The sequence below is a fragment of the Nannospalax galili genome, unplaced genomic scaffold (assembly GCF_000622305.1).
Source record: "Nannospalax galili isolate Female #2095 unplaced genomic scaffold, S.galili_v1.0 scaffold1272, whole genome shotgun sequence".
Lineage (NCBI taxonomy): Eukaryota > Metazoa > Chordata > Mammalia > Rodentia > Spalacidae > Nannospalax > Nannospalax galili.
In genome coordinates this window covers 1,387,699-1,403,538 of record NW_008332402.1, presented here as the reverse complement: position 1 = coordinate 1,403,538, position 15,840 = coordinate 1,387,699, and the positions used below count along the sequence as shown (strand labels likewise).

Below are 15,840 nucleotides of genomic sequence, written 5' to 3'. Positions count from 1 at the left end.
ATTTACAATTCAGTTACTTAAGTGATCTAAATTTTTTATATTAACATTGTCAAGGAAACAATCTCTTGCTAATCGTGACTTAAACTTCATAGATTCATCAATATGCAAAAGCGGGCCTGGGGACATGAGGCCTTTGTTTTATTTGTTTAAGATTATTTAAGGATATTTCTGGGTACTTAACACATTTTTTTAATGTTTCACTCTCCTATGACTTTAAGGTATTCTTTACTGTAAAGAAATCTTACTCGAAAACTCACTTCTAGCTTTTTGGTTTGTTGTTTTGTTTTCTGGTATAAAAGAGTACAGCAGAACACTGAAGCTTTTTACTTCAACCCCACGGCGCCAATTTTGCCACTAAACAAACCAGTTATTCTTGGAAGTGCGCGTTCTGGCACGGCCCGGCCTTTTCGGTCCCCGCGGGCTGCCGTAGTCCAGGAAGGTTCTGATTGGCTGGGGCGAGAAAGCGCCGCTCGCTACCGTTTCGGTTTTCTCCGCGTTTGTCCGCGGAGGCCCGGCCCGTGCGGCTCCTGCAGCGAGTGCTCCGGAAATCCGTCGCGAGGTGAGCACGCGTCCACGCAGCCCGGGGTTCGAGGCCCTGGGCCCGCGGCGGCCTCTGCGAGCCGCCCTGGAAAGGGCCCAGCGGGAGCGGGCGGCACCGGGAGGGAGCGAGCCTGGGCCGTGCCGCTGCGGCCCGGAGGTCCCGGAACCCGGCTCCTCGGCTGCCGGGGCCGGCGCCGACCTCGGCTTGGCGGGAAAACGGACGCCGAGTGGGGCCGGGCCCTGCGGGACGGCGCTCTCCGGAACCCAGGAGTGCTAGCGGGGCCCGCTCGTCCCAGCCCGTGGTCACGGCGGTGCCCGGGGCTGCACCGCCCGGTCCCACCCGGGGGTTCGGGCTGCCTGGCCCCACCCGGGGCTGCACGCGCGCATTCGGCTAGTTTGTGTTGGCTTCCGCGTTAGGATGTGCGTGGATTGGTGTCATTCCACCCCGTCATGCATGCCTCCTCTAGAAAGACCGTAGACACAGATCACCTTAGTGAAGACTTCCTCTTGCATGTGCCAGTTTCTGCTCCGCCAGTTTCTTAAACCAGTTACCAATAATATTACTTTTCATTTTATTTAAAAGGTGTTCCTAGGTATCGTTTTTTCCCTTTTGGTTGGCTCCCTACCTCCCGTTAGTTACCGGCCGTTTCCCTGAGTCTGACACCTTTGTTTGGGTGGTTGAGTTTCTGGCTCGTTTAGCCTCCTGTGTAATACTGATACACTTTCCACGCCCCAGCTGATTCAGACTGTTACCTTGGATTCATTCTCAGAAGAGAAATTATGAGATTAGATGGTCTGATAAAGGCCACTTAAGGTTCTTACACATTACCAGATTGATTCTTTAAAGTTTTAGTAATCTTTCATGTGTGACACTGCTGTTTCACCCAAACTATGGAAGCTTCTAATGTGTTCCTAACTGTAACAAAGCACAGCTTCTCTTCAGAGCCTTTCCTGTTGAGGGGAAGGCTTTGTTTTATTTTTGAAAACCTTCACTGTGTAGCCCAGGCTGGCCTTGAGCCTCCATCCTTTCCAGTGTGTGCGTGCGTGCGTGCCTGCGTGAGTTACAGCTCAGGCTGAGTGCTAGAGCAGGAAGATGATGTCAGTAGTCATCCAGCCTAACTCCCTTATTTTGCAGATGAGGAGCCTGGGGCCATGAGAGGTGAAATGATGGGTTTCCTAAACTGCACAGCTAATTAAGTAGCAGAGCTGGGATTAGAACTCAGCTTTCCTGCCTCCCAAGTGAGTACCCTTGTCTACTGCATCAGTCTTCTCTCACTGAGGGTGGCCTACTAAATACTATAATCTTATCCTGTCTTTTTAGAAGCTGAAGGACCGTTACACTGAAAAATAGAAAGGGGATCTTTTTGAGTCCACGATTAGAAATTCATTATTTAGAATGGAAGCCCCTTCAAGATTTTGATGGTTGTTTTCAGAGTCTATATGTTGGAATAAAATATTCCTAATTAGTATTATGGTGGTCCTCAGCATTTGAGAGGATTGGTTCTAGACTTCCCCATATCAAAATCCATAGATGCTTAAATGTTATATTTGCATATAACCTATGCACATCTTCCCATATACGTTAAATCACCTCTAGATTACTTACTGTATATATTACAATATATGTGCTTGTGATACAGTATTGTTTAGGGAATAGTGACATGGGGGGAAAGTCTAATGATGTCTGTAACAGATGAAACTATCATAGATGCAATTGGAACTTTTTTTTTTTAACCAGGTCTGAGCTGAAGCTGATTGGATCCACAAATTCAAACCCCACAGATATGGAGAGCTGACTAATTTGTGTACTCCATCATCTAGCTCTCATTTGCTAAGCCTTGATTTTTCCAAAATTCCTGGTTGTTTTAAGACCAGAAGACAGTGTCTTAGGTGGTGGTGATGGTGGTAGTTGGGTTTCTAGGCAGGGTTTCTGAACCTTTGTTGGCATTTGGGCCAACATAACCTTTTGTTGTATAGGGCTGTCCTCTGTGTTGTAGGATGCTGAGCAGTATCCCTGGTCTCTGTTACTAGATTCCAGTGTGCACCCCCCAACCCCGTACCTTGACAACGTCTGCAGACATTTCCAAGTGTCCCTAAGGATGAGGCACAAGATTCACCTCATGTTGAGAACCACTTGCTTTTAGGAATTACCTAGGGAACTATACAAACTAAACAATGTCTCTTGCCTGATTAAGCTTCAGAAATCTACATTTTAACGTCTTTGTAGTCCTGGATGCCTCATTTTCTTAACACAGACATTTTCTATTTTCCTTTCTCTTTCTGTTATTTGATGATTACTAACAGCAGGGTTAGCAGCTGTTGAAGCACATGCATGATACTCTGTTAGTTGTACCTGGAGTTCAGCTCAGTGGGGAAAGTGAGGGACAGGTGTTTTGATTGATACTAGCTTTGAAAATCTTTTCCACAGACTTGGTCACTCACGTACTGGGGCTACCAGATAAGAGGTCTTTCGTGTCCCCAAACATCTTAAAGCGTCTGTGGGAGACTGAATCCAACATCCTGGCACATGATGGGTGAATAAAATTTGGTTCCCCCCGCCCCTTAACTAATATTTTACTTTAAAAAAAAAATCACTGCAGGGCAGTTTGCACATGTTCTCATAGCTTCTGACAGGAAATATACTGCCTTGACTTAATAGCCACTTATGAAAATAGGTCATTTAAAACAAGCCTGAATAGGCGTCAAAGGAGGGACCAGAGTCATGGAGAGTGATTATACTTTAATTTCAAAGGAAGAAGTTTTACCAAGGTGACCCTGGCAAAAAGGAAATCTTTTTCTCATGTTTATGGTTCAAGAGTCTTATCTCTTGCTTCAGAAATTGTCAAAACTGTTCTTTCTGCCTTATCCAATTTAAAAGATGAAAACTTAAATTACTTGAGCCAAGTGATGAGAAAAATTGTGGTGTCAAGAACAATTTACTCATACAAAATGGATTTATGGACAAGTCATTAAGTGACAGGGAGTACTGGGGAAGCCTAATGAGGACTAACAAAGGATACGGCTTCCTGAAATGATGGATAAAATGCACTCGAGGCAACCACGTTCTTCCCAAATAACTTCAGAAGACTCTTTCAGACGGTCTAGCAGAATGTAGATATTCTCAAGAACAAATGAGGGGCTTGCTTTTAGCTCCTTCTTCCGTGTGACTTTGTCTTTTGAGGGAGAAAAGGCCTGGCTTAAAAAATTAAAGAATACAGACCATAGATAGTGCCACGTATGAAATACAAATGTCCAAGCATAGGGTTTCAGAACTCAGGAAGCCTGTCTCCTCTGCCTCCTGAAAGACGAAGCAGAACCCAAGCAAGTTTCTGCTTAAAACCTGACAACAGTGTTCCCAAACTTGCCAGTGCATGGGAATCTCCTGGGATTGTGCAGATTCCTGGACCCCACGCCAAACCTGCCAAATAGACTCTCTTAGTGACCCCAGTGATTCACGTTAGGGAAACTGACCCCAAGGCTCAAGTTTGTTTCCCAAGAATGAATGCAGCACTTTGTGTTCTACAGCTGTGTCCACTCTGCCTTGTAGATTTACCTTCAAACCCAGAACATCCAGTGCCTCTGCTGAGACTTCTCTTTCCAGCTCAAGTGCTGAGAAGATGTGTGCCGTGTCTGAGTCTTCACTGTTCTCTGTATTGAATTCTACCTGAATGTGTGCTGTGTTTGTGAAATTTACCGTTTCTGTGTTTTGCTCTTTCGAAGTACAGACTCCAAGGGCCCAAGGCCATGTCTTACCTGCTAGCCTTAGCCTGTGTCTGATGCTTAGTAGTACTCCATGAGTTCTCAGGTTTTTCCTTCAGGAAGAGGTTAATGTTAATTGGAATAAAGATGAGGTGTAATGAAGGTGTTATCATCATCGTCAAAAGCAAAGACATCATGTAGAAGATATGTCTTTGCTTTTTAAAAGGCACAAAAGGGTAGTATTAATAATAGTTTGTATGGGTTTGCATTTCTTTCTATCACTAACCTTTAACTCTTGATTTTTGGGGTTTTTTTGTTCAAAATTTTTTCATCCTAAAGTATAAATACTGTTAGGAATAGGTGAAATTAATAATCCCCACATTTACCTGGTAAACCGGGTTTTCACAAAATGCATTTTTGTGGGTGTGTGGGTAGATGTATGTATATATGCCTGTATAAGGAGGCCAGAGCTTAGCTTAAAGAACATCTTCCTCTATTGCTGCCCATGGAGTCACGCACTGAACCCAATCATTTTGGCCAGACCTGCTGAGCAGCAAGCCCCTAAGACCCACCTGTCTTTTCTCACTCCCTACCCCCTCAGCACCGGGGTTTTACATGCACTGTGCCCAGCTTTTACATGGGTGCTGGGAATCTAAACTCAGGTCTTCATGTTTACACAGCAAGCACTTTACCCACCAAGCCATCTTTCAGCCTCTGGTGGAGATTTAAATTTTTTTTTTTAATTTTATATGCATTAGTGTTTTGCTTGCATATGTGTAAGTGCACCTATGTTGTGCAATGCCTGTGGAGGCCAGAAGAGGGCATCAGATCCTCTGGAACTGGAGTTAAGGACGGTTGTTAGCAGCCATGTGGGTCCTCTGAAAGAGCAGCTGGTGCTCCCACTGCTGGACCCATCTCTCCAGCCCCTGGCAGGGTTTAAAATGCAGGAATAGATGCTCTTATTTCAGATTGTACGTGAAGGAGCTGGCGTCATAGGATTTGGCATGTGTGAGAGGGAGCGATCCTGACACCCTACCAGCTCTTAGTTAAGTCTCTCTAGAAGTGTTCAGCTACAGAACAGTGAATGTGCAAGGCATAAATAATGTGGTTTATAGATGAATGAGATTTGTTTGTTTTTACTAAACTCATTAAAGGTACTGAATTTGTTACAGTGTTTGCCATTTTTCTCTTTAAACTCAGAACAGCATTCCTCTCAAATAAAATTGCTGTGTGGCTTGAGTCTCGGATAAATAGTTATAATTTTAGCTGTCTATTAAGATTCAGGCTAAGAAAAATGAGCTGGCAGTTTAGTGAAAAAGTTAAAATTTGTTGAGCAAAATAATCCGTTGATTTTTTTTTTTTAATCTTTTAAGCCTTGGGGGTGGCAGCTGCGCATGGTCCAAATGGTACTTTCTGAAATTTATAATCTTGACCCTTGCTTAAAGAGAATTATTTTCTAAGGTCAAAATGAGAAATGGCATATGAGAAATTGACATGTTCCTTGTTTTGTTTGGGTTTGGGTTTTGCTATTTTGAGACAGAGTTTCTCTGTAGCCCCAGCTGGCCTGGTACTCACTCTGTAGACCAGGCTGGCCTCCATCTCACAGAGCTCTGCCTGCCTGTGCTTCCCATGTGTTAGGATTAAAGGTGTGCACCACCACGCTAGGCTATGACATGTTTTTTAATTTCCTTGCACAGCGTGTGCATGTACACATTTGTTAAATAAAAAAAAATGTAGCATTCCAGCTTATCCAAACTGCTAATCCTGCCTGGATTAATATGGAGAATAAACATCTTCAAATAATGATCCTAATTAGAATTCAGATCATTGGGTGGATATACGTGGAGTGCTGTCTATAGAAGAATGTTCAATGATTGTTTTGACCAAAACAAACAAAAAAACCTCTGTACTAATGTTTAAGTCTCAGTGATGTATAGCAACTGAATTTCATTTGGAAAACTAATTTCCAAAGTCTCTTTGCTCTTTATGCTTACGTGACTAGTGTTTTCATTTACTGAAATATTTTAGAGAGGTAGCTGTCATATAACAAGATAAAGTTTGAAAAAGCAGCGATGGCCAATTCTGTGTCTGGTACAGCTAATTTGGGGGTGTAATGCTTTCTCTTTCTATGTTTTAGACTCATACTTGAAGTTTTAAACACACATCTGCTGCAATCATAGTCCAGCAATTAAAACTCTTCAGCTGCATTTGCAACTTTGAGAAGGCTGTTCAAAGCTGCCATTGAGAGCATGGCGGACTGCTACCATAGGTGGCTTTGAGCAGAGGGCTCAACTTCTTGTGCCTGTTTCTTCACCTATAAAACAAGCATTAAAAACAGTACCTTATCAGAGCTGGGATGATGGGTCAGCAGAAAAGTGCTTGCCCATCAAGCAGAAGGACCTCAAATCCCTTTCACCCATCAGCATGGGTCTGAAATCTTAACACTGGAGGGCCAAGCAGTGAGAGACCCTTCTCAAAAAATTAAGGTAAAGAGCAAGTGAGGAAGACACATCAACCTCTGGTCTCCACACTGACATGCATGCTCAACACGCTCACGCAAACATGTACACACAGACATACGTCTGCCTCATTGGATAGCGAGGCTTAAATGAATTAATATATGTGATATATGACGTGCTTAGAAAAGTGCTGTCATATAATGTGTTCAATTATTAGTTTTCAGTTATTTGTAGACAAGTGTTTAGGTGTCGGTTGTTCATGAATGTGCCTAGTTTGTAAAGTGGATTTTAAAGTAAGAGTGATTGAACTTAAACATTGTGGTTTCACCATAATTGGGTGCAAATTTAATCTTCCCATTCCTTTATTTTCATCAGCAAAATGGTAGTATTGTGACTTCTCCCCAGGGCACTTGTGAAGATTAAATGTTATTAGACTCTTTAGAGAAGATGTCAGTAGACTCTTTAGCATAAGACAGGTGTTCATTAGCTAGTTGAGGTGGTAGTGGCCGTAATGGGTGTCCTGCCTGTGTGACACAGCAGGAAAAATGATTAAGAGTGGCTGCTCTATAAGCGGAGCTCTGTCAATGAGGTTGTGCCATAGGCTGTTGTGGGAACATGGTGAGATAATGCATGTGGAACATGCAGTAAGAAGTGACAGCGTGTTAGCTGTCAGGTACAGCAGAAATAATGACCTTGAGTCTTCATGCCCAGCCCTTTGACAGCTGATTTCCTACAAATACATTAAGGGCCCAAGGTTTTTTCTTTTTGGTGAATAATTAGCTTTTGTCTTTATACTTTTCCCTTTCCTATTTCTGACCAGGACTGTTAAGATGAGTCTGCGGAAGCAAACCCCTAGTGACTTCTTAAAGCAAATCATCGGACGACCAGTTGTGGTAAAATTAAATTCTGGTGTGGATTATCGAGGTAATGTTTTCATGTTTCATCCTAGATATAACTAAAATAAAAAAGAATGACTTGCTGATTTTTATTAGCCTCTTAATGTACCTAGTAGACCAAAACCATGCTTACCCAGAGATTTATGTCCTTTTCCTCTGAGGCGGTTCCTTTTAGAGTGATAGTTCTGGTAGCAGTGTGTGCTTCTGACTTGCACTATTTCTGTGAATTCTGTCTCTGTCTCTGTCCTGAAATTCTGTCTGCCTAGGTTCCCTAGTAATAGCCGGGAGTCCTGGTCAGCTCCGGAATGAACTACATACCACCAAAGGACACCTTGTTTCAGCAGCTTTTGTTTCTGAAGCAGAAGTGTTCAGGGTTGGCAAGCAGCTATTCAGACACTATCATTTTACAGCATGACCTTTCCAGTCATAAGTGGGTTATCCAAAGATGCCGTTCTGTTATATAGAGAATGCTTTCTTTAAAAAAAAAAAAAAAAAAAAAATTTTTTTTTTTTTTTTTTTATAAAAAATTTTTTTTTTAAAAAAAAAATTTTTTATAAAAAAAAAAAAAAAAAAATTTTTTTTTTTTTTTTTTTATAAAAAATTTTTTTTTTAAAAAAAAAATTTTTTATAAAAAAAAAAAAAAAAAAATTTTTTTTTTTTTTTTTTTATAAAAAATTTTTTTTTTAAAAAAAAAATTTTTTATAAAAAAAAAAAAAAAAAAATTTTTTTTTTTTTTTTTTTATAAAAAATTTTTTTTTTAAAAAAAAAATTTTTTATAAAAAAAAAAAAAAAAAAAACAGTTACTTTTTTTATTTTATGTGTATGAGTATATTGCCTGCATGTATTCTGCCCATGGAGGTCAGAAGAAGGCATTGGATCCCTGGAACTGGAATTACAGACGGTTGTTAGTCACCATATGGGTGCTGAGAACCGAACTCGGGTCCTCTGTAAGAGCAGCCAGTGCTCTTAACCACTGAGCCATCTCTCCAGCCCCTACAGAGTACGTTTTTGTTTTTTTTTTTAATTTGTTTTTATTGAATTTTTGTGTATTCCATACAGAGCATCTCAGTCTATCTTAATCATCTTTATACCCCCGTCCCCACTGGCACCCCCCCCCACACACACACACTGGAATTCACACATCCTGTCATGTGTGTTAAGGTCTGTTGTGTCAAGTTGCTGTCCCCAGATGTCCCTCAGTTCAGGTTCGTCTACTGAGACTAGTCAGCCTATCTAGAATCGCTTCTGATCCTCTGCACCCAGACCAGCTCAATCCTTCAGTCTGGTTACTTGGAGAATACTCTTAAGGAGCTCTGAGTGCTAGGTGTAGATGCATGTGCTTATAACCCTAGCACTTGGGAAGAAGGAGGAGGTTAAGGAGTTTGAGGCCAGCCTCAGCTACATAGTGAATTTGAGGCAAGCCTGGACTCTCTGACACCATTTTAAAACTAAACAAAATTAAAAACCCAAAAAGGTATTGAAAACAAGTGAGAGCGAGGAGGACCCTCTAAAGGTCAAGTTTGGCGTGCTGTAGGCCTGGGGTGTGACCGAGTGCTCGCCCAGCACAAAGCCTTGGGTTTGATTCCCAGCAGCTCAACAATCTCTGAAATAGCAATGTGGAGGAATAGTATCAAATTCTTTTTTTTTTTTAAATTACTAGATCTAAGCTGGGCGTGGTGGCACACGCATGTAGTCCCAGCACTTGGGAGGCAGAGGCAGGTAGATCTCTGAGTTCAAGGCCAGCCTGGTCTACATAGTGAGTTCCACGACAGCTGGGGCTACAGGGAGACCCTGCTTCAAAAAGACAAAAAATCACTAGATCTTTATCCTTCTAAAAGATATGTTAAATTACCTAGATTATTTCACGGATAGGGATAATTAATTCATTAGCAAAGTTCTGTAGGTTTTCATAGCTTTTCTAAATAATTGACAGTAATAATCTCTTGAGCTTTTTCACTCTTTCCACACATGTGCACATATATGGAGTGCGTACTACCCATCACTTCGGTACATTTTCATTTGTTTGCAAATCTTTGGGATCTATTGTATGTCCCACCTCGGAAGTGAGGAGCTAGGGCTCAAATCCAGGCTTGACTGAGAAGACTTGTGAAGAAATCACTGAAATCCCAGCATTTAGGACGTAGCAACAGGAGGGTCAGTTCAGTCCCAGCATGTCTGTGGCCCTTGGTTTCACCCCCAGCAGTGAGGGGAAGAAAAGTGTCGCTCGTTTAGTTATTGACATTAATAAGAACGCTTTACTTGTTTGCTTTCTGAGGCAGAGTCATGATGGTTACCCTCAAGCATGTTGTCTTCCTGCCTTGGTTCCCTTCCTCCTCCAATGTTACAATTATAGTCTGTGCTGCCTTGTCCTGTTTCCACTCATGAACTTTGGACGAGCCCTAAGTGTGGCATTATTAAGCCACATTACAGTTATGCCTGGATAAAGGAACAGCCTGGCTGTGAGCGTTTAGTTTTAAGGCCAAGAGTAGACCTGAACTCTAGAGCCACTCGCTCCTTCAGATGTCTCGTGCAGCTGTACTCTCAAGCCAGACTTCACCTGTGCTTGTATTGACGCAGTCTTTCCAGCAGCGATTTGGGAGGTAGATAGAAGCTAGGATTCACTCTTATCAGGGAATCTTGCCCCTTGATCCCTAGGCCCAAACTATCTCATATACACAGTATCAAGCAAGTTTCTCAGCTATTCTCACTGCTCTCAGTGAGAGTTCAGCACTGTGATGTGTCAAACAAGCACACCTGCACTCATTTACTATCTGGGGTGGAGGGCAAATTCAGTTCCTGAGGGATCAAGGTCATATGCCCAAGTCACAAGAACACATGGTTCAGTAAGTTTGATAAACAGTAGCTTTTGGGCACAAGGTTAAGGAAATGTCACGAGTTCATACTTTGTCCATATTATAAAAGTCATTCTTACACTAAGGAGGGCGATAATAGACTTGTAGGGATTTCAATATATTAATAGCTGATTAAGGTAGACACACGGTGTTACTGTGTTAAGTATTCTCTCAGCACTCATTTGTTTGTTAGATTGTTTTTTTTGTTGTTTGTTTTGTGTGTGTGTGTGCTGATTAAGGTAGACACACGGTGTTACTGTGTTAAGTATTCTCTCAGCACTCGTTTGTTAGATTGTTTTTTTGTTGTTTGTTTTGTGTGTGTGTGCATGTGTGTGTGTGTGCACTCTGAAGATTGAACCCAGGGCCTTGTGCATACCAGGCAAGCACTCTACCACTGAGCCATGTCCACCCCAGCCCAGCAGGACCCACTTTTTTTCAGAGGTCGACTGTTTTAGCTTTTTGGTCTCTTCTTTAGGGAAGACACTTCTATTTATGAAATTAATGGGTGATTTAGGGTGTTTGTTTTTAAGAAATTTAAAGGAAATACCGGAAAGCTTATGGGAAGAAGGATGATTTCCCTCGGGTTTACTGTGTAGTGATACCTTTCCAATTTTGACTCTGCTGTACTTTACAGAGAAGAAATCAGTCGTGTATGCAACCTGATATTTTTATTACACTAAGCAATACACTTAATTCCGTGACAGATTATAGAGGTTTAATGGGTATGTAGGAATCCTTGTGTAGTGCCATAGTTTTCTTTGTAAGAATTTTTTATGAAGGTATACATCAGTGTTTACTAGGTTTTGCTGTTACAAACAACTGTTAAGAGCAGGGGTTTTGTTGTCTTTACCTCATGTATTTAAACACCTATCTAGAGGGCCGGCCCCCAGAGCGAGTGTTTCTGGGTGTGTCAGTTGGTCCTTTAAGTCCTGGATTTCGCCTCCTTGTCCACAAATCCTTTTTACTACCTGTTGCTTATCTTTTCCAATCTAATTGCCATTGAATAATACCTCATTTTATGTATAATTTCTTTGTTTCTTAACGAGGTTGAACATTTTTTTCATAAGGTAGGAACCACAATTTTTCTCCTTCAATGAGGGAGAAATGGTATCTGTACTATTAAGACAAAATGCTTTAAATTATCCTTACTGAAGAATGGACTTATTTTGTGGTTAAATAATTGAAAAAGTAATAAGGAGCTCTCTGTGACAGTTTAACTTTGAAGAAAATACCTGTTTTTGTTGTTTATCTTCTCCCTCTTGGAGAAAGGAGTTGTAACTCTAACCTCCTGTGCAGATTTCTATTTCTTAGTTTGTTTTCACAGTACTGGTGATTGAACCCAGGGCCTCATGTGTGCTAGGCAGATGCCGAACTGCTGAGGTACATTCCCCAGCTCCTCTCTTTTTCGATCAGTAGTCTTTGGAAATAACCCTTGTGACTTATTTTCACACATTTGTACATCAATCCTAGAAGTGTCTTATGAATGTGGTTTAAATGTAAGGTATAGCAGGAACAAGCTGGAAAGTCGTGTCTTAAGCTTTCTTTGCCTAGGAAATAATTGTCCTTAGTAGTTTACAGTCCAATATGATTCTTTGAAAGTTTACAGCTTCTCATAGAATTCTGCTAGGTTAATGTCTTGTGCTGTGATCTCACACACACAATATTGAAAAGAAGCTTTTGTTGAGAGAATAATGGGCCCAGAAGCAGAGAGTGAGGAGCATAGCAATGACGTGAAGCATTGATTCCGTTAATTGAATCAAACTTGTAGCATGTTTTTGTTTTTCTTTAAAATATACCTCTTAAGTTAGAGACAGGGAGTTACAGGCTTACAGATTTCATCTTTGAAAATAAAAATCATCTGGCCATATTTTTCAAACTTTGTAAAGTCTTAACACAATTTAAATGATTCATTCGAACTGTTTCCTTGAAAGCTCCCTAGAATGTTTTTAGCCATTTTTCTCTATTAGTTTTGATTTTAAAGTATTATAACTGTAACAAAACAGAATGGGATGTGTTATAATGCAATATGTTGCTCTGTATTCTCAAGCTGCTCTTCACTGTGAGTCACAGCTTAGAGATATTCTTTCAGGAGCACCTGCTGTCTCCGCTTCCATTATTTTAACAGATTGTGGAGACTTCCTCTTAACCCTGTAGTACATTCATCTGCTGCCATAGATGTTGTGAAAGAGTGAAATGAATCTGCCAGGTTCGTATTTCACTTAGTGGTAAAGTAACAAATGTCACTGGAATGGAGGGTCATTTGCCCGTGCATAATCGCCGCTTCTGTCTGACTTCCAAAGAATGGCATTCTGGTTGGAAAATTATTCTTTTTGGTCTTTCTTTTTTCGGTCTTTTTTGAGACAGGGTCTCCCTGTAGCCCCAACTGGCCTGGATGTATACCAGGCTGGTCTGGAACTCACAGAGATCCGCCTGCTTCTGTCTCCCAAGTACTTGGACTAAAGGCATGCACCACCACGCCCGGCAAAATATTCTTATACTTTTGTGAAGGCTTTAAAAGTTGCTGTGGTGATCACATATACCAGGAGAGAACTGACGGTGTGGTGCCTGTCTTGGAGTGGTGGGCGCACGAGTCCTCTCATCCTCTGCGCGTCCTAGCCTTTGATCAGACTGGCAAAGTAAAGTCCTTTCGTGTTTGAGTCTGTTGAGTTTTGTTTACAGTGTGAATTTTTATATTATGCGTCCGAGGGCTAATGAATAAAGCCATTGTCAGTTCTAAGATATACCCTGTAATCTTCATTCCTTTCTTTATGTATCTTGTTTCTGGCCACATCTTCTCCAGGGGTCCTGGCCTGCTTGGATGGCTACATGAACATAGCCCTGGAGCAGACAGAAGAGTATGTGAATGGCCAGCTGAAGAACAAGTATGGGGACGCCTTCATTCGAGGAAACAACGGTAATGGTTCTCCACTCCAGATACGTGCAGCAGTAACAATAGGCCTTTTTTAAATGATTGGGAATGCTAGAGGATTTTTGAGATATTGTAAAAGTTCCATTGTACATTATTTTTAATTTTTAAGTACTTGTATCTTGGGTCTTCAGTATAAACAAGTTCTGTTTTTAAGTGGAAATAGAATTTTCCATGGAATTTTGGAACTAGATATTCTCTTCACTGCTTTTTTGACAAAGAACTGAGGGACATTGATTTACTGACCCAGAACCCTAGTCTCTTAAGAATCTTTTATTATGTTCCTAGTACAGTTTGGAAATTAGAGAATGGAAGCCATTCCCCTGCCATCTTTGGACTCCTTGACACTTAGCTGGTCCTTCATCCTTTTTCCTGTTAAACATTCTGGTACTCTTTATGGAGCTTTGTGCTTTTTAATTTGGCAAAAATGACAAAATGGGAACTATGGTTCTGAAGTTCTCCAGCTTTTTAACAGCTAATATACTGTCCTGAGTATTGGGGTTATTTTTAAGTAACGTTATTTCAAAGCACAAATTGTGAATAAAATAGTATTTGAATATTTTTGAGGAAGGGGGAAATACCAAAATTAATAGGAATTAACCCTTGGCTAATTCCCACTTTTTAGTCCTATCCCCAAGTGGAGTTTGGGGATTCTTGAGTTTAGGTTTTCAATTGATTTCTTTACTTCCAAGTAAGGGGCATCTTCAACAGCCTTTAACAGCTGGATCTCACTGTCAAGCATTAAACATCCTGACATTTATATGCATGTCTTGATTGCTTTTCACTAGAATTTCTTCTGCTTTTTGTGTTTTTCTTCCTTGACTTCCCCTTTTCTGGAAAATGTTATAATCCTCTCTCACCTCAGAACAGCTGCCAGCAGCTGCCCACAGCAGGTGATGGGGCGGTCGGTGCTCTGCGTACGCCTTCTACCTCCAACCTGTCCAGTTTCCCTGGCGGTGGTTTCACTGGCGGTGATTTCACTCACGTCCTGACGGTCCCCTGCAGAGAACCTTCCTGTGTTGTACTCAGTGACAGTTAGCCCAATTACTCCCACACTCACATTTGGCTCTTAAAAAGGATCCTGGCTTACTTGATTAATCTTGATGACAGCTTGACCAATTGCTCCATTCACCTTATGTCCGTGCATTGCATGCCCTACTGTGCTTGGTGAGGGAGTCGTGGTACGACAAGCTGAGTGAGACCTTGGTGAGAGCAAACAGTATTAATAAGGACTTTGCTAATTTTAAAAAATCTTCTCAATTTTATTTCTCTTGTAGAAATTTTTAAAAAGTAAACAGCAAGTTTATAATTTATACAAGGGAGATGGATGGAAATGTGCTATTTATTTTTCTTAAAGATTTATTTATTTTTAAATGTGTGAGTGTTTTGCCTGCGTATATGTATGAGCACCATATATGTTCCTGGTGTCCCTGAGGCCAGAAGAGGGCATTGGATCATCTGAAACTAGAGTTAACAGACAATTGTAAGCCACTGTGGGTGCTAGTAACTAAAACTGGGCTCTCTTCAATAGCATCCAGTGCTCTTAACCACTGAGCCCCATCTGCCATTTATTCTTAGCCTAAGATCTAACCTGGATTTATTCTTAATCTAATATCTACCCTGGAAGATTTACTTAACTCAAAGCTTAATTGTGCTGTAGTTAATTAGAAAGCATTCTTAGATTCTAGGCTTTTTGAATTCCTGGTCATAATTTGTAAAATCAGTAACATGTGCAGATAAGACTCGATGCAATTATGTAAAATACCAAAACCAGGTTAAATGCATCAAACCAATTGTAGGGTAACCTTTCAGTGCGTGCTTTGAGAACCCTTCCTTAGTGACAGTTTGTTTGTCTTTTCAGTGCTGTACATAAGTACTCAGAAGAGACGGATGTGAAGACACCACAGATGCGGTTCTTTTCGTAGCTGGATGTCTCCTTTATGCTTTTCTGCTTTTTGGTTCTCCTGTGATATAAGTCGGCCTGTTTTCATGGTGGCTGGTGATTGCTTTTTTCATTGACATGTGAATAAGATAAAGATGTTAAAATATGGATTGAATTGTAAAGACTTTTCACATTTATGTTTCGTTTTCTTTTATTTCTGTCTGTACAGAATGCTAAAAGAGTAAAAAAGAATCTATTCCTGACTTCAAGATTAACTTAAGAGTCAAGCAGTGTCATTCATTTGATGTGTTTCCTTATTCAGCTGACTAAGTGGTGCATATGTGAACATGTAGTTGGGACATTCTGGAGGTGTGATGCTCTGTTGTCCCCTCTACTCATCGTCTGCACACCACTTGAAATAGTTCTGTGAAAATGTTCTATAAAGACATAAAGTCTCGGTTTGAGGCTATAGAAAGGGACCAAGAGGTCAGAAGTTCAGCTGTTGATTCAGTCACCTAGATAGAAAATAGAATTCGGAATCTAATGGTGGCAGTTCCATAAAGAAGCGTGAATCTCAGTTGATTGA

General features: G+C 41.0%; 1 protein-coding gene across 2 annotated transcripts; it reads left to right on the top strand.

Moving 5' to 3' along the window:
- The first annotated feature begins 424 nt into the window (after positions 1 to 424).
- On the top strand, positions 425 to 15,529 carry Lsm6 (LSM6 homolog, U6 small nuclear RNA and mRNA degradation associated). Of its 2 annotated transcripts, XM_008827472.3 has the most exons (5): positions 425 to 559; positions 1,676 to 1,779; positions 7,519 to 7,622; positions 13,247 to 13,360; positions 15,234 to 15,529. In XM_008827472.3, the coding sequence occupies exons 3-5, from the start codon at positions 7,529 to 7,531 to the stop codon at positions 15,266 to 15,268; spliced, it is 243 nt and encodes an 80-aa protein (XP_008825694.1). In that variant the 5' UTR covers positions 425 to 559; positions 1,676 to 1,779; positions 7,519 to 7,528; the 3' UTR covers positions 15,269 to 15,529. The 2 variants fall into 2 exon arrangements, with proteins under 2 accessions (XP_008825694.1, XP_008825695.1); XM_008827473.3 differs by lacking the exon at positions 1,676 to 1,779.
- Positions 15,530 to 15,840: the final 311 nt, after the last annotated feature.

Coding starts and splice junctions, on each gene's coding strand:
- Lsm6 (XM_008827473.3), top strand. CDS start 7,529: ATGAGTCTGCGGAAGCAAACCCCTAGTGACTTCTTAAAGCAAATCATC. Junction 7,623..13,246: donor TTCTGGTGTGGATTATCGAG/GTAATGTTTTCA, acceptor CATCTTCTCCAG/GGGTCCTGGCCTGCTTGGAT. Junction 13,361..15,233: donor CTTCATTCGAGGAAACAACG/GTAATGGTTCTC, acceptor TTGTCTTTTCAG/TGCTGTACATAAGTACTCAG.